The 27,996-nt window shown below is 46.6% G+C and overlaps 2 protein-coding genes across 2 annotated transcripts in view; both read left to right on the plus strand.

The window, feature by feature from the left end:
- Positions 1-17,920, plus strand: part of LOC126932803 (contactin-associated protein-like 4) — an 84,395-nt gene extending 66,475 nt beyond the window's left edge. Inside the window, exons 10-15 of the mRNA XM_050751996.1 lie at positions 4,567-4,791; positions 6,269-6,402; positions 7,561-7,648; positions 15,392-15,604; positions 15,843-15,914; positions 16,819-17,920. Coding sequence (XP_050607953.1) covers positions 4,567-4,791; positions 6,269-6,402; positions 7,561-7,648; positions 15,392-15,604; positions 15,843-15,914; positions 16,819-17,009 — 923 coding nt within the window. The 3' untranslated portion in view covers positions 17,010-17,920. The remainder of the gene's footprint in view (positions 1-4,566; positions 4,792-6,268; positions 6,403-7,560; positions 7,649-15,391; positions 15,605-15,842; positions 15,915-16,818) is intronic.
- Positions 1-27,996, plus strand: part of THAP4 (THAP domain containing 4) — a 691,437-nt gene that overhangs the window by 52,598 nt on the left and 610,843 nt on the right. The gene's annotated exons all lie outside the window — the stretch shown is intronic.

Here is a 27,996-nt window from a genome sequence, read left to right on the forward strand (position 1 = left end):
ATGGGGAAGATGTGGTTACTGAGAACTGACTCTGAATGGCCCACTTTTCTCACTGTTTCAGCAAAGACACTGAATAGATATTATATATTACTCCAAGAAAATGAAGTTCAGAGAAATAAAGAAAATACACCGTCAATGAATAAGCTGATGCGGAACTCCAACAGAGCAATGGAAACCATTTTAAAAACAGATGGAAATGTAGTAGCTGAAAGATACGATTACTGAAATTGAAGAACCAATTGTGTATTCCTGCGGGCTCAACAGAAGAAAGAATCGGTGAACTTGAAGACAGGGCAGTAAGAATCCCCCAACTGAAGACTAGAAAGGAAAGATTCTGAGGGAAAGTGAAGAGAGCCTCGGAGTCTTGTGTGACCACATCAATAATTAAATAATTTAATTCTAAACAATCCATGCGTCAAAGAGCTCATAAATGAAATTAGAAAATAGTTAAATGGACCAATAATAAAAATACACCACATCAAAATTTGACTGCTAACATCTACAGCAGTATTTAGAGGAAAATTTTTGACTTCAAATTATTCTATTACAAAAGTATGCACGTGTAAACTTCATAATATAAGTTTCTAATTTAGGAATTTAGAGAAAGAAAACCAAAATAAACCCAAAAAAATTAAAAGAGAAAAACAGATGGAGTAGACATAAATGAAATAGAATACAGACAAAGGAAGAGATCCCTGTAATTTAAAGCTGGTTCATGGAGGAGATCAATAAAATTGATAAATTTCTACGAAGACACTCAGGAAAAAGAAAAAGGGAAAGAGGACACAAATTGCAAATGTCAGGAAAAAAGATATGATGTCAAGGCGGAGGCTACAGACTCCAAAATAACCATGGAATATCATGGACAGCATCATGACAATAAATGTCACGACTTAGATTAAATGGGCACATTCCTTTAAAAGCACAAATTATAAAACTGACCTACAAAGAATGAATAACTTGTAACCACTAACAATTAAATTTCTAAGTAAAGACCTTCTCAGCATAAAAATCTCAGGTTCAGATAATTAACTATTAATTTCTAGAGAATATTTAAGAAAACAACAATATCAGTCTGACACAAGCTGTTTAAGCATAGAAAGGAGGAGAGGATATGCTCCAGCACCATTTCTAAGCCAACTAAAGATCTGATGCTAAAATCTAATAAAAACTCTACAAGAAACAAAACAAAACAAAAAAAAACCATAGAAATATTCTTCATAAATACTGGCACGAAAATGCTTAACAAAATATTAGCAAAGCAAATCAAATAATGTGAAAAAAATAACACCCCAATCAAGTGGTATTAATATCAGAAGTGCAATGCTGTTTTAATTTTCAAAAATAAGGACAGTCATTATATTAACAGAATAAAAGCTATAAAATAGATAATAATTTCAATATTAGTGGAAAGCACATTTGACAAAGTACAGTATGACAACTAGGAATATAAGGCAAGTTTTCTAACTACATCTAACATCCTTTTACTAAAATGCTTACTGGTGAAAGAAAGAATGGTTTCCCCTAAAACGGAGAAAAAAGCAAAGATCTCTCTTCCCACCACATCTTTTCAACATGCTGCAAGTCTTAGCCAGTGCAATAAGACAAGAAAAACAATAAAAAGCCACACATTGGAAAGAAAACATAAAATTCTCTTTAGTCATAGGACATATAATCATCTAAATAGAAAGTCATAAGGAATTTACAAAAACCTACTACAACTAAAAGTCACAGAAAATAATATACAAAAATTAATTGAATTTCTATTACTATTACAACAATGGGACAATTTTCAAAATAAAATTCTATTTAAAATATGGTAAAAAGTATATTTACAGATAAATGGAACAAAATAAGTATAAGACTTCTACAGTGGAAACTGCTAAAATAAATGAACATCTAAGCAAATGAGGAATATAACGTGTGGATGAACTGGAAGACTCGGTGTTATTACTGTATCATTTCTTCCCAAGCTGATCTATAAACTGAGTGTTCCAAACAAAATTTTAGCCTAATTGTCCAGCTAATTCTAATTTTAAATGGAAATGCATGGGATCATGATTTTGCAAGGCATTTTTTTAAAAAGAAGAGACAGAAGATACATACATGTATATACAGATATAGATATAGACATAGACACAGATATTCAATTGATTCTTCATAAAGTGTTAAGGGCATTCAAAGGGGAAAAGAGTGCTTTAAGCTATGGTTCTAGAACAACAGGATAGCCAAATGGGAAAAATATACATAACGTAACCCTTAACCCATACCACTACAAATATTCACTTGAAATGGGTAGTAGACACAAATGTAAAAGCTAAATTTATAAAATCTCTAGTAGAAAACCAAGGAGAACATAATTGTCACCCTGAGGTAGGAAAGCTTCTTAGAATACAAAAAAAAAACCATGAATCATAACGAATTTTATCAAAGTTAATGACTTTCACTCATTAAAAAACTACTATGATAGAACGATTAAAGTACTCACATAATGGGTATCTACTGAAAGACTTAGGTCCAGAATATATGAGTAACTTTTACAATCATAACTCCACCAGAGAAGAGCTCCAGATGCAAATGGGCACCCGAGCAGTGCCCAGCGTCGTCGTCATGAGGGAAATGCAGGTTAAACCCATATTTAGATAGCACTGCACAAGCACTTGAATGGCTACAATTGTGAAGACTGACGCTGCCAAGTATAGGAACTGATGCAGAGGAACTGGAATTCCAATGCACACTTGGTAGGAGGGTAAACGTTAGTGACTTTGGAGAACTCCTGGGCAGCTTCTGAAACATCAATGATTCTGCTATCCGTGATTCTTAAGTGTTCATACAACACAAGTGAAAATGTAGAGGTCCCTGAAGTTGCACACAATGGCCTACGGCAGATTGATTCATCATCTCCAAACCTGGAAGCAACGTGAACATTAGGAAGATTGAAGGGGCGAGCGGATCTGTGCCTGGTCCGGTCAGGTCCTACTCTTCCACAACACGGATCAATGTAAAATCCTCACATTCAGTGAAAGACGTCAGGCAAAAAGAAACAGGGAGCTCCCAATGTGTGATTCCATTTACGTGAAATCCAGAAAATGCCAATCAGTGTGGAGTCACAGAAAGCAAATCTGTGAGGCCTGGCACGGGCTTCTGGAAGGAGTCACTGCCAAGAGCACAGAGGAGAAACGTGGGGATGTTCTGATACTGGTCGTGGCGGTAATTTCATGGGTGGATACATCTCCTAAATCTCTTCCTATTTTCCTCTACTTGGGTGTGTTTATTGTACTAATTATGTCCCACTAAAGTCAATGAAAAGGTGTTTTGTCCCGTCCACATGAGCACAGATCTCACTTTTTAATGGTTCCATATCTGCTTCTGTTCAGTGCAATCAGAATGTTTTCACTGTATTGTGAACATTGTATTGTGGACAATGAAGAAGTGACCGGTGTGACCTGGGGGTGGGTTTGGGGGAGGTCACTCAATGACTCTGCCCGCCAGGTAGGAACCTGCTGTAGCCAGAGAGAGAAGAGCCGGTGTAGTGTTGGAACCACCAGTGCCCTCTTGTCCCCACGTACACACACTGCATCTGGGGTCATGTCACTTAATGCCAAAAACACCCTTTCAGGAACTGACGTAGGAACAGCTGCATGGCCCTCTGGTGCCTGGACGTGCAGATGACCACTTTCCTCTCCCAAATTCGTGGTATTGCCCTCAGCTCACCATACATTCGAAGAGCTCACCTGTGTGAAAGCCCAAAGGAGAAAGGAAGGAATTGAACCCCCAGAAACTGGTTTCAAGCCAATTCCATAACCTCTATGACTCTCTCAATAAGATATTAGTAAAATTATTGCATAACTTTGTCAATTTATAGGTTACATCCCATATGTCTTACTGGCTTATCCTGCTCAATTAGGCCTTCAAGATGCCACATCCCCTGTTATAGAAGAACTGCTCACTTTCCATGACCACGCTCTTGTAATTATTTCCCTAATTAGTTCCCTGGCCCTATATATTGTTTCCCCAATACTGACAACAAAACTAACTCATACTAGCACCATAGATGCCTGAGAAATCGAGACTGTGTGAACTATTTTACCTGCCATTATCCTAATTTTAATTGCGGGTCATCAAGTAAGTCAGACTGAAATAACTGGACATTTGTCCCTGGGTCTTTGAAGGGCAAGGGGCCCTCTGAGCTCCTTCCTTTGTCACTCCTGGAGAAGACTGCCACTGCAAAGCGAAGCCTCACATGGAGGGAGATTTAAGGAAGGAAACTGAAGACCCAGCAGGTGATGGCCAGGAAGCCTGGCTTTCGCCTGAAACCAAACAGGAGCGCGTTGAGCTTGAAATGGTGACACTGCCCAGAAGGAAAAGCCTGTGTGATTTTAACACTGAGACTTAATAAGGACTGTCCTGAAGTTTGCAACGGTCAACTGTGATAGTCATTTCCGAGATACATGAGCATTTGTTAGGCCAATTTCTACTCTTCTATTTATTCAAATGTTCTAAAAATAGGTATACTTGCAATGAGCCTTTAGTCTTTAACAACTTAAAATGTGCGTATTATTTCAGAGATTTCTGCGTATTTTGGAACTGGCTCCTCGGTGACTTACAATTTTCAGGAATATCATTCCCCAAGTACGAATGCCAGCTCCCACGCTGCCTCATTCCAGGGAGAGACGACGTTGACCCAAGAGACAATCGCGTTCAGCTTCCGAACAGTGCAAGCCCCGAGCCTGCTGCTTTACGTGGACTCTTTCTACAAGGAGTACCTTTCCGTCATCCTTGCCAAAAACGGTGAGTGTCGTTTTGGTGTCAGAAAAGTAAATTATTACAACTGTAATATGACGACATGTTTAATGCCTCTCAAATTACAAATGAGGAAAAAATTGTGTGTTCTCCAAATGTCATTTTGCTTGTATGTGTTTTATTTTGTGGGACTATACAAACATTGTTGCAACAGTGTCATTTCAGTAATTGTGTAAGATCCTTCTGTAAAGTTTTTGATAAATTTGTATATCTCATGTAAAGAGAACTCGTATTATCCCTGGAAGGTCTTCATTAGAAGTATAAGGTGTCTGGTTATATGTGGAAAATATTTTCACCTTCTTCTAAGGAAAGAGGAGAAGAATTGATATGGCGGGAGCCTGGCAAGGCAGGTGTCCTGAGCAGCAGTGTCCTGCCCTGTCCAGGGTCCTGTGGTGGGCCCGGCCCCATCCACTCGACAATGAAAGTACAAAATCACAAGCGTCAACCAGCTCCTGCGTTTCCACGGTGGGAAATAAGGCCCAGCTTTAAGCATCTTAACTGGAATGTGAGGGTGCTGATTTAATATCTGGAGGAACTTACAAAAATGTCTGGCTAACAGAATTTTAGTACTTCCCCTGTGGCCATCAGAACACAGGTCTGAATCTCTTGAAGCAGGTAAAGCTGTCAGGAGCTATGGATCCACAGAGACCTTGCCTCCTGGCAAAAACATATCACAGTACTCACATCCCCATGTCCTGGTTACCGATGTGATTTTGGAACTGAAACCTACTGCGTGTCAAACCAACATGCTGCCATTTCAAGTGCAGCCCCGGGGTTCTGGCATCCAAAGTACGTATGGCTGGAACCTCGAACGCAGTAGGAACATTTCGTCCCCAGGCTGGAAGGAACCTGGAAAGTGGTCGCCTTCTTAACCAGTAAAGAGGCAACGAGGATGGAGTCTAGGCCAGCGTTTAATCCGTGGCCACCACCAGCTGGACTCATCACAGCCCCTCAGGAACTCAGCACCTTCACAGCAACGCATGTTTCAGGGCCAGCTGTGCGTGTCTCTTATTCACCTTTCAGAATCTTGGATGTGCACATAAAGGAGACAGGAACAGACAAACAGAAAATGACAACGTTTCACAAAGTTGCAACTTCAGCATTCCCTAATTCTTTTTGCAAAAGTGGCGTGGGCTTTAGACTCCAGCATGTGTGCGATTCAGGTGTTCACTTTTAGAAAATTAAGCATTTTAGGAAAGAGAGTTCTTGTTAACAGCAACTTTGCCTTGACCTTAAAATAGCATGATGTGAGCAGCGGTGGCCCCCGGCGGCACCAGGAGGCAACGCGTTTCCAGGGAGAGCGAGGACTGGGAACACAGGGGCGCATCCCAGTGGAACCCTAAACGGACTCCATCTGCAAAACATTCCTCTGGAAGCACACGAATAGTAACAACTTCTCTGGAGTGCGGAAAGGCAGCTGTAAAAATATCTCGTTGTTTCAAAAATGTTCTATTTTCCCCTTTAGGGAGTTTGCAGATCAGGTACAAGCTGGACACACATCAAGACCCTGATGTCCTTAACTTGAATTTCAGGAACATGGCAGATGGGAAACTTTACCACGTGAACATCAGCAGAGAAGACGGGGTGGTCTTTGTCGAGGTAACGGCTCGTTCCTGGCATAAGCCCCGCTCGCGGCATCACCTAAGGCAGGATTTTCGTAATGAAGCCCAGTGCTGGTCCCTTTTCTGTTTTATTCTCAGGTGTCATGGGCAAAAAGTCAAAACTGTGTCTGGTATTTTTTATTTTTTAGCAATGGAAATCTGCCACTTGCAGTATAAAATTATGCTTATTCACATGTCTCCTTATTTAATTTACTAACTAGGGAAATGCCTGTTTTCTCACGGTAAATTGCTAGAAGTTTTTGTTATTGTCGTTGTTGTTGTTTTGTTCCATTTTGTTTTTTGAGATGGAGTCTCGCTCTGTCACCCAGGCTGGGGTGCAGTGGTGCGATCTCAGCTCACTGCAACCTCTGCCTCCTGGGTTCAAGTGATTCTCCTGTCTCAGCCTCCCTTGTAGCTGGGATTACAGGTGTGTGCCACCATGCCCAGCTAATTTTTGTATTTTTAGTAGAGACGGGGTTTTGCTATGTTGGTCAGGCTGGTAGTGAACTCCCGACCTCGTGATCCACCCACCTCAGGCTCCCCAAGTGCTGGGGTTACAGCCGTGAGCTGCCGCGCATGGCTGGAAGTTTTTTTGTGTGTGTGTGTTTTTTTTAAATAATTCTTCAGTGGGAATCCATGGGAACAAATGTTATAATAATTTAAAGAGACAGCTTATATAGAAAATGATGATGATTCCATTTTTGTTCTAACAAAGTAGAGTTGATTTGCTGCAGAGCGAGTGAAATTGTGCACTGTCAGGATTTTGAAGGGAGTTTTGGCATATTTTCTGTCTATATGGAAAGCATCATTTGGCTTCATATTTCCGGCTTTATTTTGAGATTTGTAGACGTTCTGGTCTTGAACCCAACACCCTGGGCTTTTGCATCTTTTTGTGGATTCTGTAGATTCCTGGTGGTTTGCATTGTATGGAAATAGCTAGGGCTGTGAAGAAAATGGGAGAGAAGGGGCTGCGGGGAAGGGCATCTGCGAGATGAAAACTGTGGAGCTGGTGCCCATCAGGGTCCTGAGCTCCCGGAGCGGTTCTGTCTGCACGGGGCACCACAGGCTTTTCATCAGTTTTGCTTTATTATCTTCCTTCACTTCCTGCCTTATCCCTGGTGAATCAGAACATCTGGTGTTTATTTCTCCCGGGCAGGTGAACCAGAAAACTTGGAGACAAGTGAGTCTGTCATCAGGTACAGCATTCAGAGCCATCAAATCCCTGATGCTGGGCAGGATTTTAGGCAAGTAGACACCCCCCAACCCCGGGTCACAGGGCTGGTCACCAATACACAGGGCTGGCCACCAAAACACAGGGCTGGTCACCAAAACACAGGGCTGGTCACCAATGCACGGGGCTGGTCACCACCAATACACAGGGGCTGGCCACCAATGCACACCAAATGCACGGGGCTGGCCACCAAAACACAGGGCTGGTCACCAAAACACAGGGCTGGTCACCAATGCACGGGGCTGGTCACCAAAGCACGGGGCTGGCCACCAAAGCACGGGGCTGGCCACCAATGCACGGGGCTGGCCACCAATGCACGGGGCTGGTCACCAATACACGGGGCTGGCCACCAATACACGGGGCTGGCCACCAATGCACGGGGCTGGTCACCAATGCACGGGGCTGGCCACCAAAACACGGGGCTGGCCACCAAAACACAGGGCTGGTCACCAATGCACGGGGCTGGTCACCAATGCACGGGGCTGGTCACCAATGCACGGGGCTGGTCACCAATGCACGGGGCTGGTCACCAATACACGGGGCTGGCCACCAATACACGGGGCTGGCCACCAATGCACGGGGCTGGTCACCAATGCACGGGGCTGGTCACCAATACACGGGGCTGGTCACCAATACACGGGGCTGGTCACCAATGCACGGGGCTGGCCACCAAAACACGGGGCTGGCCACCAAAACACAGGGCTGGTCACCAATGCACGGGGCTGGTCACCAATGCACGGGGCTGGTCACCAATGCACCAATGCACGGGGCTGGCCACCAATGCACGGGGCTGGTCACCAATATACAGGGCTGGTCACCAATGCACAGGGCTGGCCACCAATGCACAGGGCTGGTCACCAATGCACAGGGCTGGCCACCAATGCACAGGGCTGGCCACCAATGCACGGGGCTGGTCACCAATATACAGGGCTGGTCACCAATGCACGGGGCTGGCCACCAATGCACGGGCTGGTCACCAATGCACAGGGCTGGTCACCAATACACGGGGCTGGTCACCAATGCACGGGGCTGGTCACCAATACACGGGGCTGGTCACCAATACACGGGGCTGGCCACCAATGCACGGGGCTGGCCACCAATGCACGGGGCTGGCCACCAATACACAGGGCTGGCCACCAATGCACAGGGCTGGTCACCAAAACACAGGGCTGGCCACCAATGCACAGGGCTGGTCACCAATGCACAGGGCTGGTCACCAATGCACAGGGCTGGTCACCAATACACAGGGCTGGTCACCAATGCACGGGCTGGTCACCAATACACGGGGCTGGCCACCAATGCACAGGGCTGGTCACCAATACACAGGGCTGGCCACCAATGCACGGGCTGGTCACCAATACACGGGGCTGGTCACCAATGCACGGGGCTGGCCACCAATGCACGGGGCTGGCCACCAATGCACGGGGCTGGCCACCAATACACGGGGCTGGCCACCAATGCACGGGGCTGGTCACCAATGCACGGGGCTGGTCACCAATACAAGGGGCTGGCCACCAATGCACGGGGCTGGCCACCAATGCAAGGGGCTGGCCACCAATACACGGGGCTGGCCACCAATGCACGGGCTGGTCACCAATGCATGAGCTGGTCACCAATACACAGGGCTGGCCACCAATGCACGGGGCTGGTCACCAATGCATGGGCTGGTCACCAATACAGGGGGCTGGTCACCAATACAAGGGGCTGGCCACCAATGCACGGGGCTGGCCAACCAATGCACGGGGCTGGTCACCAATGCACGGGGCTGGCCACCAATGCACGGGGCTGGCCACCAATGCATGGGGCTGGTCACCAGTGCACAGGCCGGGCCCTCGTTTCATGTCAGTTACACCACTGGTGTCAGTCAAGGCAGAGATTGTACTTGTGTCTTCATGCGCACACAGTCGTGAGGGGCTGCAGGAGAAATGCTTCTGAGGCGATGGGTGAGGAGCTCCACGCTTCTCTCTCTGGCAGCCAAGCACAAGGGGCTGCAGTGATTTTCTCATACACCAAAGAAAAGCAGTGATCAAGGCAGGCATGTAGTTCACAGGTCACAGATCAAACAGTGCAGATTCAGAAACCCTGCCTGGATGACATTTGAGAGGAGAAATTTAGAAACCATGTGTTTGCTGCCCTGAAGTTCAGGCCAGTGGCACAGGCCCCACTCGGCTTTGCAGGCAAGTGCAGGCATTTCTGAATGACCTGAGTCTCATCACACTGCCAATGACGTGGGGCGTAGTGCAGGACAGGGAGGCGGGGCCATGGCGGGTCACATGCCACAGCTCCCTTCCTGTTTCCACGCCGCACAGTGAAAAGGCCGGCACATTGTCTTAAAGTTTGCTTTTTTAAAAAATTAATGAGCTATAAACATCATGGATACTTACGTATCACTCTGCAGAGGATAGTTTTGAGGCTTGTTTCATACTTCTGGTCTTATGTTGGCACTAGTGTGATACATTTTGTCTAAGACAATGATGTTTTAATCTTTTCAGTTATGTGTACCTATATTCTTATTCATTCATATTCTTCCTCAGACATAAGCTGAAAATCCCGAGTGTATGAGGAGACACTTGGGCAGCCGATACAATCTCTGAAAAGCATGGTAACGAGGTTTCCAACTCTATTAATGCCCGTGTATTTTCAAACACCACGTGGGGCATTGAAGCGAGACATTCCCATTCTTCGGTTGGGGACAGTCATGACCTGCCACGCTCCACCAGGTTGCCTTGTTAGGTAGAGGAAAAGTATGTGAAAGGCATTGCTTCTATGTTGCCTAATTGAATATTCAAAGTGGGTCTTGTGATGTCACACACACACACACACACACACACACACACACACAGCTCCGATGACTGCTACAGTGATTAGTTGCTTTCAGGAAAAACATGGAATAACAAAGTTGATTTAAAGTGTTGAATCTGCTTTGAGAACATGCTTTAGAGTTTGATTAAAACTCCGGCCCCTGATAATTTAGTAACAGATGCACGGATTGCACACTGAATCCTGTCCTGTGATTACAAGTTTTATTCTTAAGCCACACTTGGACACGCAGTGGCCCAACCCTCCCTTGAGAAAATGGCAACAGCAGCACAAACAAAAGGGGGGGGGGTGTATTCCATATTGACAGCTCAACTAACTCGATTGATCAGCCAATACCTGCCAGTGTCCTGGGTGGTGAGGCCATGTCAGTGGACGAGCAGGCAAGGACCCTCGAGGAGCTCCTGTCCAGGGGCAGGATCGTGTCACACAGAAGTGAGCGTGGAGCACTGTCCCCAGGGCCGACCATGTGGTGTCGCGAGGGGGTGAGAGGTGAGCTCCCCAAGCCTGGGCGTGTGACCCAAGGACTCAGGAGCAGGAGACCGACCGGCGGGGCTGGAGGGAGCGAGGCGGCCTGACGCGGGATGCAGATCACGCAGGCCTTACAGGCATTAAGACCACTACAGGGCCACGGACTTTATTCCTGTTAAACGTGGGGCCACCGAAGGGCAAGGACTTTCATTGTGAGGCTGCCCAGGCGGCTGCAGTGGGATGGGAGCTGCGGAGTCCAGTCAGGGTCCGCTTAGTCATCCAGGCAAGGATGATGCCCTTGACCCATGCGTGCAGCGGAGTGAGTGAGAACCTGCCCACGACCTCCCGATGCAGTGGACACAGAGCTCAGGACCACCCCCGATGTGACAGATGCAGAGCCCAGGGACCCCCGATGTGATGGACACGGGGCCCAGGGCCCCCCTGCAGTGGACACAGAGCCTAGGACCCCCCGATGCAGAGGACACAAAGCACAGGGCCCCCCAATGCAGTGGACACGGAGCCCAGGACCCCCTGATGCAGAGGACACAGAGCCCAGGGCCCCCCAATTCAGTGGACACAGAGCCTAGGACCCCCTGATGCAGAGGACACAAAGCACAGGGCCCCCCAATGCAGTGGACACGGAGCCCAGGACCCCCTGATGCAGAGGACACAGAGCCCAGGGACCCCGGATGTGATGAACATGGAGCCCAGCGCCCCCCGATGTGGTGGACACGGAGCCCAGGGACCCCGGATGTGATGAACACGGAGCCCAGCGCCCCCCGATGTGGTGGACACGGAGCCCAGGACCCCCTGATGTGGTGCATATGGAGCCCAGGACCCCCCAGTGGGATGGACACGGAGCCCAGGGCCCTGCTCTCACCAGCAGCAGCCCGGCCATGGGCAGAGCCACCTCTGGGGGTCAGAACTGAGAGGCCTTTCAGTCACCGAGAGCTAAAGCAGGCGTGGAACGAGGCCAAGGTCTGGGCGGGGACACGTCAGGGCATCCCAGGTGTGTACCTGGTGGGAGATATTTATCACTCTCAGTCCTTCGTGCAGTGAGAAGCAGGGCCCCGTTTACAACTCTGGCTATGTTGTTTCATCTTGTATGATTTTCATTTTATCTCTAATAATGGCATCTATTTTATTCCATCTTTGAAATTATGGCACAGAAAATTTTTGAAAAGTCCTAAAAAATCAAAAGCCATAGAATTGTCCTAGCCTCCCCTGCTCCCTGGACACTCCAGCTATGGGGCCACTGGGACACCTTAGATCCTGCAGTGGGGGCACCTCCAGGAGGAACGGGAGGGCGGCCTCCCCAGAAAGGGACCCAAGCCCGGCAGACATAGCCCAATTTTGTCCTCTGCCAAGCTCTTCCCTCTGCCCCACACCTGGGAGTCACAGGTGTGTCCCAGCTCTGCACCCACAGGCCAGGCTGCCTTTTCACTGACTAGAGGCGTTCTGGGAATTCGAGAAGAGACTTTCTCCAGGGAGCTGGCTGATCATTCATTGAGACACACATATTGATTAAGTGCTTCTCAGTTCAGTAAATGATGAATGGTGTGGCTTAAACATGAACAAATCCCTGACCTCACAGACGCCACAGTCTAAGCAGTAAGATAAAACACACACAGTTTCACAAAGGTAAGAAGCATTGCACCTTATTTAAAAAGTTCACAGGAGGATTTCTTAAGAAATACAACTTAGATTCAAATTTCATGTCAAAGTGATGGATGAAACACCTCTGTGAAGTAATGGGCAATATGTTGTGTAACAGACAAAATGAACCACATCATATGAGTATAACGAATGAATGAAAATGCAAGTATAAAATTAATTTTATATATACCTGTATTCCCTCCAATTAAATGAGTAAAGAATATTAGACTGACTTTGAATGTATTGATATTTTTATGCAAGAGTTTTATATTCACTGGTGTATTATTCAGACTTGAAAATGTAAGCTTGAAGTTAAAGTTGAGCTGTAAATTTTATAGCTTGAGGCAATTGGATTTCATGAAATTTTAAATAAAAATTCATTTACCATACAGCTAGGGCATGGATTTTGACCAAGTTCTAATGACACTTCTCATGTTTTGGTAGTTTTATTTTAAGATGTGTTCTACCATAAGCCTAATAAACCTCCAAACCATTTTGTAAGCCCAATAAAACTCCAGGCTTATGTCCCGGGTTAGAGGGGTGCACGAAGTGCCTCCTCACCTAAGCCTGCTGAGGTCTGCTGAGAAAAGAGTCAGTCATTTTCAGGGATGTGTTCTACATGGAGGTTGGAGGCCAGCACTCCTTCCTGGGAGCCGTGGTTCGAGCTCCATTTCTTCCCTAGGCTGGCCCTTGCGAGCATCTCCCATGTGGATTTCACAGCCAGTGCCCCTGCCAAGGACTCCTGCCCTCCCTCCCAGAGCCTGCAGTGCAGGCTGGGCATGGTGGGGCTGTGGCTGCAGGTGCATGAAGATGTGCTGTGTTCCCATCCAAATCTCATCTTGAGTAGTAGCTCCCATGATCCCCATGAAAGGGACCCAGTGGGAAGTAATTGAATCATGGGGGTGGGTTTTCTCATGCTGTTCTCATGACAGTGAATAAATCTCATGAGATCTGATGGGTTTATAAAGGGCAGTTCCCCTGCACACTCTCTCTTACCTGCTGCCATGTAAGACCTGCCTTTGCTCCTCCCTTGCCTTCTGCCATGATGGTGAGGCCTCCCCAGCCATGTGGAACTGTGAGTCCATTAGACCTCTCTCCTTTATAAATCACCCAGTCTCAGGTATGTCTTTATTAGCTGTGTGAGAACAGACTAGCCCAGGGTCATGGTCCGACTGAAATGCATGTTTGTGTCACCACTTGGGAGGGTCTCAGTCACTGGTGCCTGTTCTGGTTGTCTTCTCTCATTCTTTACAATGGTCACAGAGTGAGCTTCCTTTAAACCTGAACTCTTCCAGCTTTAACTCTTTCCAGGAATACATGCCTCAAATAGGGATGCTCATAAAGCACCACACCCTGGTTGGGTCCTGCAGCTTCTCCTGAGGCTGAAGAATTCTGTGCCATTAGGACTCTGTTAATTCTGTGAAGGAACAAGCATGAGTTCTAATAAATCAACTCTTCTGAAATGAGAGGAACTTTCAAGGTGAAGCGATAAATAGGGATGATGTTTGGAGATGAGACCTTGAGGAGGTGATTAGGTTTCCTGATTGGCATTAGTGCCCTTTCAGGAAGACAGAGGAGTTCTCCCTTCTTCCTCCTCTGTTCTTGGGCATCTGAGGATACAAGAGGAAGGCTGCCGTCCACACTCCAGGACGGGAGCCCTTGCCAGACACCGAATCTGCCCATATCTCGTTCTCAGACTTCCAGCCTCCAGATCTGTAAGAAATGAATGTATGCTGTTTAAGTCACCTGGTCTGTGTGTTGTGACAGCACCAGGGCTGACTGAGACCCCTATGTGTACGGGGTACAGGGGATCCAGGAGTCCCAGGTGGCATTCATGGAAATGCCTGAGCACAGCTGATAAATGTGTAAACTCCACATAGAGGAAGCCATACGGATTGTCATGCAGAAACAAAACATTATGAAGATAAAACATCAGACTGACACAAGACATCTCCACAACAGTGGAGGGAATGGCATTATTGTGAAGGAAGGTGGCGAAATGAGGACAGAGGTGGCATGATGACGACGGAAGGTGGCGTGATGATGAAGATGGTGTGATGACAAAGGAAGATGGCGTGATGTTCCTCAGGGCATCAAGTTTGGGTCCTCAGCCAACAACTGAAACCCCACCACACCCCAGAAGCAAATGTTGGAGAAATTGCTCTGATCGATTAAAGCCAAACTGGAGCAGAAATGAACAAGGGAAGATGAGGAGGGAGGACATGCATGAGGAGGGGACCTCTCAGTCCCTGTTGGCGCACACACTTACTTCTCCGTAGTTCAGCCTCAGTGGCTGAGAATACTCGGATACCTGGCTTGGAAATGGGTGTGGTGAGTAAACGCAGGTCCACTGTGTGCTCTGATCCGCACCCAGAAGGCTGAGGGACTGTTGGCTGAACGTCACCAAATTCTAGTTAAATTCTAAAATAGTTAAGGTTCAAAAACACAAACCATAATGTTAGTGTTCATGAACCAGGCCAATAAATATGTACTAATGTAATTTTTTAATGTGATGTAAATTTAACAGTATATCCATTATTTTTGTACACAGTATGATTTTATTTTTAGCAGCATAATTATAAATCTAAAATTTAGGAATTTTTTCACAGATTGCTTTATTTCCTTGCTGTCGTTGGTATTCAGTTTATTTGGTGATTAACTGATAATTATTTTTTGGGAGAGGGTAAAGGCTGAAGCTATTGCTCTGGTGTTCAGCCGCTGTCCAGGCACCCTTGTTTTGCACCGGGTACCCAAGGCCCACGCACGCGCCCCCACACACGCGCGCCTGCTAACCTCTCCCTCTGTCCCGCAGAGCCGGGCGGCCACGTGGACGCGGAGACTGCACGGGCCGGCGCGCGGGGCTTCTCCGGCTGCCTCTCGGCGCTGCAGTTCCAGCGCGTGGCCCCGCTGAAGGCTGCGCTGCTTCCAGGGCGCTCCGGGCGCGCCTCGGTGCGCGGCCCCGTGGCCAGGTCGAGCTGTGGAGCCGGGGAGGACGCGGCGCGGGAACGCACGCACGCTCGAGCAGGTGGGCACCGCGGGCCCAGACAAGGAGCCCCGGGCGGGGGGCTCAGGTGAGAGGCCGGAGGCCCGGGGAGACGCCGGCGGCTCCTGAAACCTCAGCCTTCCGCTGTCTTGCCCACATATTTTAAAATTGACGGATGATATCCAGTCTCACTGTGGCTGACAGTTTTAAAGTTGAAACGACACAAATTCCAGGTTCCTGAGAATGTCTCACCATTGCCCACCCTGCTTTTCCCCTGCAGAATATCCTGGTCCGGTGGATGAGGGCGAACCCATAGCTGGCGAGACCAGAGGAGACTCCGCAGTGATTGGAGGTGACTGTGCCGCAAGATTGAGACCCACAGGCATTGGTTTTTGTTTATTTGTTTCTTTGTTGTGGGACGGAGTCTCGCTCTGTCACCCAGGCTGGAGTGCAGTGAGGCGATCTCGGCTCACTGCAACCTCCGCCTCCTGGGTTCAAGCGATTCTCCTGCCTCAGCCTCTGGAGTAAGTGGGATTACAGGCAGGTGCCACCACGGCCAGCTAATTTTATATTTTTAGTAGAGACAGGGTTTCACCATGTTGGCCAGGCTGGTCTCGAACTGCTGACCTCGTGATCCACCTGCCTCAGCCTCCCAAAGTGCTGGGATTACAGGCGTGGCATTGGTTTTAATCAGACAATTTCAAATAACTTAGATCCCATAAACTCCCATAGTTCATATATTCCTACAGTAAACTTAGCAGCAGGAACCATTCGAGGATGTCCATATCTGGGTGCAGACTGAATCACGTATGAACAGGTTCAATCACATATTGCTGTGACTCACTATGCCCTGCCCAGGTTATTGGAAAGCAGTCCTGATGGCATGATGTGGTGCATCCTGTACTCTAAAAGCTATGTGAGTCTCTGCTTGTGAGCGTGCAGTGCATGAGACCTGGCAGACAAATGTGTGTTTTCTTCTGGAAGCTTCCAATTACTCTCGTAAGACTCATAGAGTAAATGCATAAAACAACGCTACACCCAGCAGATTGCTAGAACTGAAAAGTCAACTAAATGTTAGGATTCTACCTGACCTAGAATCCCTGAAATTGTGATGTTTCCAGTTTACAATAAAGCATAGGCTTGGTGAATGCACAGTGATTTTGCTTTGGCTCTGGGCAGTGCAGTCAGCCTTGTGCGTGCTGGGCACGGTGCCAGTGTGCACATCCTGACTCCGGGGTTCCCTTTTGCTGCCTCAGGTGTGATTGCCGTTGTGATGTTCTTCCTGCTCTGTCTGGCTGCCATTGCCGTCCGCCTGTATCAGCAGAAGAACTTGTACACACCCAAAGAGGCGCCACCAGAGAGCCACGGCACCAATGAGGCAGTGCTCCGACGCGAGCTCAGCGTGCAGAACGCAGCGCGGGGGACCCAGAAGGAGCACTTTGTCTGAGCGGGAACGAGGGGCAACACTTCACTGCAGTGACTCGGCGCTTCACCAGGGCTCTCCATGGCCAGAAATGACCTTTGCAAATGCAACAGGCTTCAAGGCAGTCAGGCTGCACAGACGCCCCCTCAGAGGGCCTGGGGCCTCGTCCCGAGACATTGTCCTTTACCCTCCTTCATGCCCTTCACATGACCGTGAGTTAGACAGCTTCATAATCTGGGTTAGTTTCCCATGCCCTGATGTGATTTTACATGGACGTTTAACCTGCTTAGCGACTGTGAGTTTTGGAAGGGAAACTTGCTCAAGTTCTGAGTTCTCTGTCACAGTAGGACCTGCAGCTTCACTTGGTCTACACACACAGGCTGCCTATAGTCATTGCTATTGGTTTCCACAGAACCAAGCTTCCTCTTGACTGTGTCTGTTGAATTTTTAGGTCTTCTTGCGAGCCATAGCCAAGGGGCCAAAAATCAACAGCCTGTCTGCCTTGCTGTCTGCTGGCCAATGCAAAGTGTTACTCCTCTGTTGAGATTTTTATTTTTCGGTTTGTTTGCATTGCTTTTGTTTAGTTTTTCCTATTCAAATGTTCGTGATGAATATGGAAATGTCTGGTACTAACTGCCAGTCTTCAGCTGTGAAACTGAAAATCCACGTGGAGCAACACGCCGGAGTTAACCACGCACGCTCTCTGCTCTGTTTTCTTCTAATGTCACCGAGACCAGTACTGATGGTTCCAGCCTCTCAGCCGTGCCCTGACTCATGCTGACTTCACAAAGGTTTCTGCCTTCTCTTTTTCAACTAAGGTTGAAGAGCAGTAGAACCACAAATTCTTAATAATGAAATGTATTTTTATTTGCAGCTGCAATACCTGAATGATACATAATAGTAAATTTATTTCCCTAAACTCTTGGGTGATTATGTGGGTTTTCTTTGTAGCGATAAACGCTCCTTTTGCTGCGTGTTCACTTGATGCTCCCCGGGGCTCTCGTGACTTTCCTTCTGTCCTGGCACAGGACCGCAGGCAGCTCCACTCCCAAGTGTTTGAAGCGCCTCTGGCTGTGTCGTGCCTCCTTTTCAGAGGTTGGATCTGCTTCGGGCTCGGACCCCGGCGTGCGTTGCTGGCTGTCACAATGCCCTGCGCGTGTTGGACTTTCAGCTGCAATCCTGTGCTCACCAGGACCACCAGGAAAATCTCAAAATCCGTGATTCTGGCCTCAGTTCCAGGATGTGGGGGTCCATTTCTCAGACTTTCCAAAACCAGGGTGCAAGGTCTATGCCTTCTTAGTGTGCAAACCAGGAGAACAGCGGGTAGGAGGTTCACCCGCTACCCTCTATCCTGCACTTAATTTCAAATCTCTGATCAACGAATCATCACACGGGGCCCCTGTTAAGGTCCCATAAAGCCAGCTCGGTAAAGACCTGTCCTCTGGGTACCCACCCTGTGTGTCCACCTCGAGGACAGGTAGGGAAGCCTGGCCTCCATCCTCTGGCCACCACCCTGTGTGTCCGCCTCAGGGAGAAGTGGGGAAGCCTGGCCTCCATCCTCTGGGCACCACCTGGTGTGTCCGCCTCAGGGACAGATGGGGAAGCCTGGCCTCCGTCCTCTGGCCACCACCCTGTGTGTCCACATTGGGGACAGGTGGGGAAATCTGGTCTCCTTCCTCTGGCCACCACCCTGTCTGTCCGCCTCGGGGAGAGGTGGGGAAGCCTGGTGAACTGTTTCAATTTTTCATGCCCTCATATGGGTTTTCCTTTAGAAATATGCAGAAGTTAAAAATTCCTGAGTAGGTAGTTATTGAAGTTGACGTTTTGTTATTTCTGTCTCAGAATCTCAGGTGACTTGGTCTTGTGACCATCTGGTTCATCGATAAACTGTCCCTGGGGTAACGCAGTGTCTCTGTAGCTGGCAATTGGCACTGCCCCAAGTTAAAACAAGCAAGACAGAGGTTGAGAAGGCCCCAGGGAGCTTTTATGAAATCAGTTGGGGAAAACTAGTTATTCATCTAACTGTGCCCACATTGAATTGAAGCATTCCCACAGACAATCTTCATTTTCCTTTCTTTGAAAAATACTGTGTTTCCTGTAATATTTTGTGAAAACCTGAAGTGTTGCTTCTCCCGAAGTGTAGGGGCTGATGGACATTTGGAGCCCTCATGAGCAGTGCACACTGTCACTGGGTAAAGGCCATGGTCATGAAGCCCCACAGGTCTGTGCTGCATTTGCGAGGCTGACTCACTCTACCCCCTCCGGGGCTGCACGGAGGACCCCCTCCTTCTTACCTTCCACGAGCTTCACAGGACCAGATAGCCTCCACAACAGAAGATGGGGGTTAAGGAGACGCTCCTATGATGGCATGAAAAATTGAAAAAGTTTTACCATAGAAAATGCTTTCAAATACATGTCAGCTGTTTTTGAGCAGAATTCAGGTACTGAGAACTTAAGCTCTCAGTGCCTGAAAATGTAATTGTGACAGACACGCCAGCAGCAGCCAGGACTCCCATCTTCCTCCCCCAGGTGCAGAGAGGAGAATCCCCCAGGCAGGACCACAGAGGTCCCTGGATCCCCACTGCTCACCAGAGTAAAGCCAGAGTGCTCCTGTGTCCTGGGGGGCTGCAGAGATGGGGCCCTGCTCAGACATGAGAGGTGCAGGGGTGGCTCCTTCCACCCCCTCCTCACCTGCCTCTTTAGCCTGAGTGGCTGGTGAGTGGGTCTTGGATAGTGAACACAGGTTGTCAGATAAAACCGTTTCAATCCCAGTGCTTATTCCAGGTCCGTACCTGGAGAAACATTGACACGACGTCCTGGCATCTGACATGCAATCACTGATCTAGAATGTGCCTTTTCTTTTACACCAACTTTATCAGCACTGTGTTTGGGAATTGTGAAGTACCTCCAAAAATCCCCTCCTTCATGAAAGCAATTAGAACACTAAAAAATAGTAATACAAATTAACTTTTTTCAGAATTCTGGAAAGTAAGCAAGGCCTGCAACAATGTGTGGAGTGTTTAAGAACGGAGTTTCAATCACAAAATCTTACCTAGACGAGACAAGATGACTTCCCTGTGAATTCTATCAAACATTTAAAGAAGAAATGTCTCTGATCCTTCACAGATTCTTTTAAAAAATAGAAAAGGAGGTAAAACTTTGCAACTCATTTTGTGAGGCCAGTGTTATCCTGACAGAAATAATAGAAAAGAACATTGGGAGAGAAAAAACTGCAGACCCAAATAATACTGATGAATCTGTGTGTGATATGAATAAGTACTGTGTCTATATAATACATCCACAAAAATCCTTCACAGAATTCTAGCAAACCAAAGTCAGCAGCACACATACACCGTGACCACATGGTTTGCCTCAGGAATGCAAGGTCGTCTCAACGTACAAAAATAAATCAGTATATATACCATGTTTATAAGACAAATAACAAAAAGTACACGACCACCTCAATGGAAACAGAAAAATAATTTGACAAAATTTAAAAATTTTTCATGAAAATCCCAAGGCTGTAGGAATGTAAGGAAAATACCTAACCTGCTGAAAGGCAGTCCATAAAACATATGAACCCACGGTGAACCTCATACCTGATTCGGGTTGAGAATCGCTTATCCGAAATGCTTGAGACCAGAAGAGTTTCAGATTTGGGTATTTTTCAGATTGTGGAATATTTGCATTATACTAACCAACAGAGTACCCCAAATCTGAAAATCCAAAATGTGAAATGCTCCAATGAGCATCTCCTTTAAGGGTCAGATTTGGGAGCACTTGTTTTCAGATGACCTTAGAGTACTAATTAGGATCCTTTTTTGTGTAAGGAAGTATTTCTTAATAGTTCATGCTAAAAAAGCCAAAAGCATGTCTACAGATTTCATATTTTATTTGGTAGAGAAAGGCCTCACTGTACAAAGGCAGACTTAAAAGGATTTGAACATAAGGAGGAAAATCTGATTCTACTGCTTTTCTTCTCAGATTTGGGTTGCTCAACCCGTCATTAAAAGTTGACAGCTTTCCCCTAACATCAGGGAGAAGACAGGGTGTCCACTCCAATCACTTCTGTTCATCATTGTGCTGGACGTCCCAGCCATGGCGATCAAGCAATAAAAGCAAGTCAAAGACACCGAGGCTGGGAAGGAAGCAGCAGCACTCCATCTACTCACAGATGACATCATCTTGAATACACAAAATCCTAAGAAATCCACAAAAATTATATAGCGCTAATAAAAAAGCAACTCTTAGGCCAAGCTTGCAGTATGAAAAATACAGAAACCAATTTTATTCCTCTCCACAGCAGTGAACTCTGACATGAAATTCAGAAACAATCCATATGGAAAAGCATCAAAATAATATCATACTTAGGTATGAATTTAACAAAAGCAGTACAAGACTGGTATACCTAATTGTACAAAACATCCTTGAAAGAAATCAAAGAAGACTTAAATGGAAAGACATTCATGTTTATGGATGGAGACAAGATACTAAGAAGGCATTACACTCCAAGATGACCTATAGATTCTGCAGAATTCCTATCGAATTACAGTGCCTCCCACTTCCTCTGTTTTTATTTTGCAGAAATTAACAAGCACATGGGAATTAAACTAAAATGTGCATGGGGTATGTAAGGGATCTGGAATGACCAGAGTATGTTGAATTCTTCTTGATTTCAAAACCTACGAAAACTACAGTCATCAAGACAGTGTATTTCTGGCATAAGGATAGAATCAATGAAACAGAATTGAGATCCCAGAAATAAACGTGTATAACCATAGTTGACTGACTTTTGACAAGGGTGCCAAGGCTGCTCAATGGGGAAACAGCAGTCTTTTCAACAAATAGTGCTGAGAGAACTAGACACCCACATACCCAAGAATGAGGCCGAGCCCTTACACTGCAGACAAAACCAAAAATGAATCAAAGAGCTAACAGAGGGGCTAAAACCATAGAACTCTGAAGAAAACACATTCTTAACCATGAATTTGACAATGCCTTCTTAGATGACACAAAAAACACACAGAGACAAAATTAGAAAAATTGGACTTTGTCAAAATGTAAAAGTTTGCACTCAACAGGACACTATCAGTGAAGTGAAAAGAGCTCACAGAATGAGCTAAAATATTTGGAATCCCATATTGACTAATACGTTGGTGTGATGACATGCAAACAACACTTAAAATTCAACAATCAAATGACCCATAGTGCAATTAAAAAATAGTTAAAGAGTTTGAATAGACATTTCCCCAAAAGAAGATAATCAGATGGCTAATAAGCACAAGAAAAAATGCTCAAAATTATTAGTCATTAGGAAAATGCAAATCAGAGCCACAATGAGGGGTTGCTTCCTCGCTTGGATGACTATAACCAAAACCATGGAAATAACGAGTGTTGGCAAGCATGTGGAGAACCTGGAACTTTCATGCATTACAGGTGAGAATTTAAAAGGGTCCAGCCAGTTTGGAAAATAATTTGGCAGTTCTTCAAAAAGTTAAAGTTACCAGATGACTCAACAATTCAAGTCCTAGGTATGTACCCAAGAGAACTGAAACCATATGCCCACACTAAAAACAGCAGTATTATTTGTGTATTAAAAGGTGGAAATAATTCATATGTCTGTCAATTGAATAAACAAAATGTGGTATACCCTTCTGATAGAATATTACTGAGCCTTAAAAGGAGTGAATTACTGAGACATTCTGCAATATGGATTAACCTTAAAAATACTTGACATGAAAGAAGTCAGATACAAAAGGAGACTCTATGAGTTCATTTACATGGAATTCCCAGAACAGACAAAACTCATGGAGATAGAAATTGGTCAGTGGTTGCCGGGGAATGGGGTAAGAGAGCAGAGCATTTACTGCCCATGGGTATGGGTTTTATTCTGGGTGAGTGAGGAAAACGCCCTGGACTCAGATCCTGGTGATGGTTTTGCAACTTTGTGAATGTGCTGGACACCTCTGAATTGTGTGCCACAGAAAGGGTGAGTTTTGTGGTGTGTTCATTGTATCTCAACGCAAAATAAATTTTATACTTTTTTTTAAATTTGGCTACAAAAATGTTCTTAAAATAGTTTTCCTTTGCATGGCATGTTTAAGAGTAAAAGTTCATGACCTTGCCTCAAGACAGTTTTATTTTTATTTTTATTTTTATTTTTTTTTATTTATTTATTTATTTATTTTGAGATGGAGTCACCCTCTGTCGCCCAGGCTGGAGTGCAGAGGCATGATCTCTGCTCACTGCAACCTCCACCTCCCAGGTTCCAGCGATTCTCCTGCCTCAGCCTCCTGAGTAGCTGGGATTACAGACATGCATCATCACGCCCGGCTAATTTTTGTATTTTTAGTAGAGATGGGGTTTCCCCCTGTTGGCCAGGCTGGTCTGGAACTCCTGACCTTAGGTGATCCGCCCACCTCAGCCTCCCAAAGTGCTGGGATCACAGGCATGAACCACCATGCCCCATCAAAGCAATCTGATTATTATAGTCCTTGCTTTAATCTAGTCCATAGGAATCACCCATCCTGGCATTCCGTGGCTTCACACCATCTGCTCCGTCATGCCTCACCAATGCCAATGGCACTTGCCAGTCAGTACGAGGCAAGCCCTGCAGGTGCCTCTAGTATGGCATGTGCAAGTCACAGGGGGGAAGGTACATCTTCAATGATGGTCCTGCTTTCTCAGTGACGTTTTGAAAGCACTTTGGTCTGAAGAATGTCAACATGACCCTTCAAAGTTGACGGACAAGTTGCAGCAACCTACACTGTCTCCTCACGGAGACAGAAACATGTGGAATGCCAGACACTGGGCAGGTGTCACCCTGTGCAGCAGGAAGTGGGAAGGGTGGACAGGAGCCTCAGGCTCTACCACAGCTCAAAGGAAGCTTTGACCACATCCACAGGAGTCCTCAGGCTGAAGCCACCCAGCAGGGGAGACCTGGGAACTACATGGATCGTCTGCCTCAGTATCCCCACTGTGCTCAGCCACTGGCTGGAAGCAGCCATGGGAGGCAAGTTCCCAGCATAAATGGAGACTGAGGCCCCTTGGGAGAAATGAACGGCAATGGAGAGAGGGTTCCCCAGAAATGACCAAGGGGTGATTTCCCAGGGAAAAACAAATGGTGTCACCACCTAGGAGTTGACAAATTTGGTTTCTACACTTAGTACAATGAGAACAACAGAACCGTAGTTCAGTTCACACTGCACTTGGCTTTGGCTTTGGTTTTAGAAAGCCTGTGGGTAGCTCAGATGCGTGGATGTGGCTAGGCAGGGCCACAGTGTCTAGCCTCCCGCTGCTAGTGTGTGGTTAGAGCAGCTCCCCGAGTGGAGGGAGGCACAGGTATATTTAACAGACACTTAGTCACAGGCAGCCTGGGTGCTGCTGAGAAGCAGATGTGATTACAGCCCCTAATCAGTCAACTTCAGGTTAATTCAAAGGGAGATGATCCCCGGTGGGGCTGGCTCCATCAGCTGGGAGGCCCATGAGTGTGAGCCCAGGGCTTCCCCAGGGCCTTCCTTCCCAACACCCATGGGCAACTGGCTTCCGCTAGTGCCGTGGGGGTCAGAGACTCCTGGCAGCCTGCCCTATGGACCTCTCACCCACTGAGCCACCCCCATTGTGTAGGTGAACCCCCCAGTCAATGTGTATTCCCACTACAGGTTTTGCTTCTGCGTCTGGATGGGGATGACCCAGCTGCTGTCAGAACTTCAAGGCTGTTTACAGAGCACCCCAGGACCCATTCTCTCTGCATTATGGTGATTTGGGGCCACGTATTTTCGAGATGGAATTGGTGATGTTTGTGAGGTATTTCCTGTGATGTGGACAGGGTCTGTGGGCTCATGGGTTCAGATGCCTGATGGGAGTCCAGGTCGCATATCCTTCACGCCTCGGTCACACCCTCCCTGTGATCCTTTTTAGGTTCAAACTTTAGCAACTATGATGTAGCAATTATTTTCACTTCAAACTTTAATGCCCGTCTCAGCCATATGTGAGTCCTGTCTCTAGTTTCTGGGCTTTCAATGCCAGCATTTGCTTTGCCGAGACATGGATGGCATTTTCCAGGAACCTGGGAACTGAGCCCAGGTGTTATAAATGTAAATGTGACTTTTCTTCCAAGAATCTGAAAGCAACCCTCAAAATACAATGGCCGAGTAATAGGATGTTGTTCTTCTGTAATTGAGAAGTTCAGGCTCAAGCTCCAAGAATCCTTCCCAGGTAATTTTTGAGCCCCCATAAATACAAATTAAAATACAAATTGCTTCTGACTTTTAATCCGGAATCTGATCTATACATTTTCGGTGCAACCACTCTGACAAAGGGCTTGTGCCGTGGACCTCAGAAGATGAGGCAGCCAGCTGTTATAGACTAAAGCTCCACATTTAAAAGCAGTTAGAAAGAAGGAAGATGAGCTTCAACTGAAGTAAATTGAGGCTAAGTTCACCTCCTGTCAAAGGTATTGCACACTTGCATCAAGGTGGAACAGAATTTAAAGCACGTTCAGATAAGTGATCACTAAGCCACACCATCTTCAGAACAAATGGAAGCAGTTATAACAATGGTAATTATAAATTTTCTAGCAATCCCCTCCTTCCTGGAGGTTGCAAATTCGGGCCCGCACTGAGCCCAGGAATGTGGAGGTCACTCTGAAGCCCTCTTGTGATTCAGAACAGCAGCTGGCCCTGGGTACAGCCCAGAGCACTCAGAAGTCTTCCAGGGATATTTGCAGGGCCTGGGCCTCTAGCTCAGAGGGTCTGAAGATGGGGCTGGGAGTGTGGGGCTAAGAAGGAAGCCAGAATGTAGGGGGTTAGGGGCCCCCTAACTGGGGGTGTGCCCCCAATCTGCCTGTCAGCGTTCTCACCTCAGCACCTCACAGCGGAACCCTATTTGCAGATGGGGTCTTTCCAGAGGTGGGTACACATTAAATGAGGCTGTTGGGGTGGGCCCAGCATCTGCATTTCAATGACTTCCCAGGGGGTGTTCAATACCTGGAGACTACAGACCTCTGGACCAGTCTGGCCACCCAGCCACAAGTGCAGCAAGGCAAAACCCTGCTGATTCCGAAATGTCAAAGCTGTAGAATTGTGTAAAACATCCAAAAATGGATAAACACCATTTTTTAAATGTAGGGTATTAAAAATAGGGTTAGTCTCATAGTATTGGGAAGAAGTAAGTTTAATAAAGGTTAGGAAACTGGTCATTTTCATGGAGTAAAAGGATATTGTGAACTTCCTTGGTCTGAGATAAGTGCTGAGAATAGGTACCTGTCAAATATCTAAAAACAAATTTCTGACATCTAACGTTTTAGTAAAGGTGAAGGGTTTTGACATCTCCTCAACATCAGCTTCATGGTAGACAATTGTTCCACTCCTGTCCCTCGAGCCAGCGCTGGAACCACACCCAGGTGGGCGACTCCCTTACATCAGGATTTCAGCCTTCCTGTAGGAAGCAGGGCAGGGGCAGGTGACACCTCTGCCAGGCAGTCAGCATCCGTGGAAGCAAGCAGCCGTTAGGGTCTCCTCTCACGTGTCCTAATAACCTCTATTTCGTGACTTACCCACGAACCAAAGAATGCAAATTTGGCCAAGAGTCACGCCCACACTTCTCACCACTGCAATGTTAATTTTGGGTTTATGATTAGTGCCCATTTCCCCCAAATGCTGACTGGATCCTGGTGCAAAGCTGCACCTCTCCTGGGATTAGGTCATTGGCTTATTGTAGGGAAAATGTGGGCACCTGATCTCATGAGTTAGTTGACACCAAGATAAGCAAAGGTCTCAATCTTGAGATTTGGGTGGGGACACAAATCCAAACCATGCCACCTGTGATGACCCAGTCCCAGAAGTTGCAGGTACCCTGCCCTTCATGAGCTGTGCGTGACAGGCCTCTGCCTGCACAGGTAGGATGTGGGGAGCACGACTCCACTGCTCACTGGGAGGGTGTCTTAGAACCTGGGCCCTGTTTTTAAACTCCCATCCATAATAACAGGGGTGTGCCCCAGGTAGATGGCACAAGAATATAGAAACCTATGACCTCAACTTTCCCCAGACAGACAACTAAGAGAAAAGCCAGCAATAATTGCAGAAAAAGGATTCTACACTAACAATGTGTAATGTTTTAATAAAGTAGAGGGAAAGATAAACCAAAAAGACAAAGGATGGAAACTACCATCAGAGAACTGGAATCAACAGGAATGATAAAATGGCATTGATAAACGTTTATCAACTGCATGATGAAAGTTCCAACAGGAGGAAGAGACAGATAGGGATAGGGATATGAAACAGCCGCAGCCCAGAATTTGCCAACAGTCACACACACACCAAAATGCATCACAGCAAAACTACCAAAGAGGCAAGCCAAATGGAAACAGCTCTCTCAAAGGAGGAGCAACAGTGAGCCTGACGAGTGACCCTCAAGCAAGTGACGGCACCTGGAATCCAACATGACAATGTCTCCAGGTGCTGAAGGAACACAGCCCCAGCCTAGGATTCTATGCCCAGTGAGGAGGTGCCATGGGTCCAACTACAAAGGATAAATGAAGATGTCCATAAGGAAGCAGCACTGAGATAATTCATGGGAAGGGATAGTGCTCCTCAAATGAAATGTGAATGGCAGCCCCCCAGCCAGAAGGAAATTGATTCCAGATGAAAACTCTAAAATTCAGAATGAAGAGTACAAGAAATGATAAATAGGGAGGAGACATAAATGAATATCAATTGTATAAAATAAGAGTGGTGCTGTCATGAAATTTAACATACTCAGGACAAATTTGTGGCCATAAGGATGCAGAGTCAGAGGGTGGTGAGTGGGGTTGAAGATTATACAATGTTAGCATTATTGAGTCATTGATCTAACTCTCTAATTACTGGACAGAGTGCAATCCAATTAATTAAATCATAACACAAAAGAAGACAAAAAGGGGGAAAATGGTATAATGCAGGGGGTAAAACATGAGACAAACATGCAAAAAAACTGCATCAACGCTTGTATTAGCTGCACATGACTAAATACT

Source organism: Macaca thibetana, chromosome 12 (genome assembly GCF_024542745.1).
Source record: "Macaca thibetana thibetana isolate TM-01 chromosome 12, ASM2454274v1, whole genome shotgun sequence".
NCBI lineage: Eukaryota > Metazoa > Chordata > Mammalia > Primates > Cercopithecidae > Macaca > Macaca thibetana.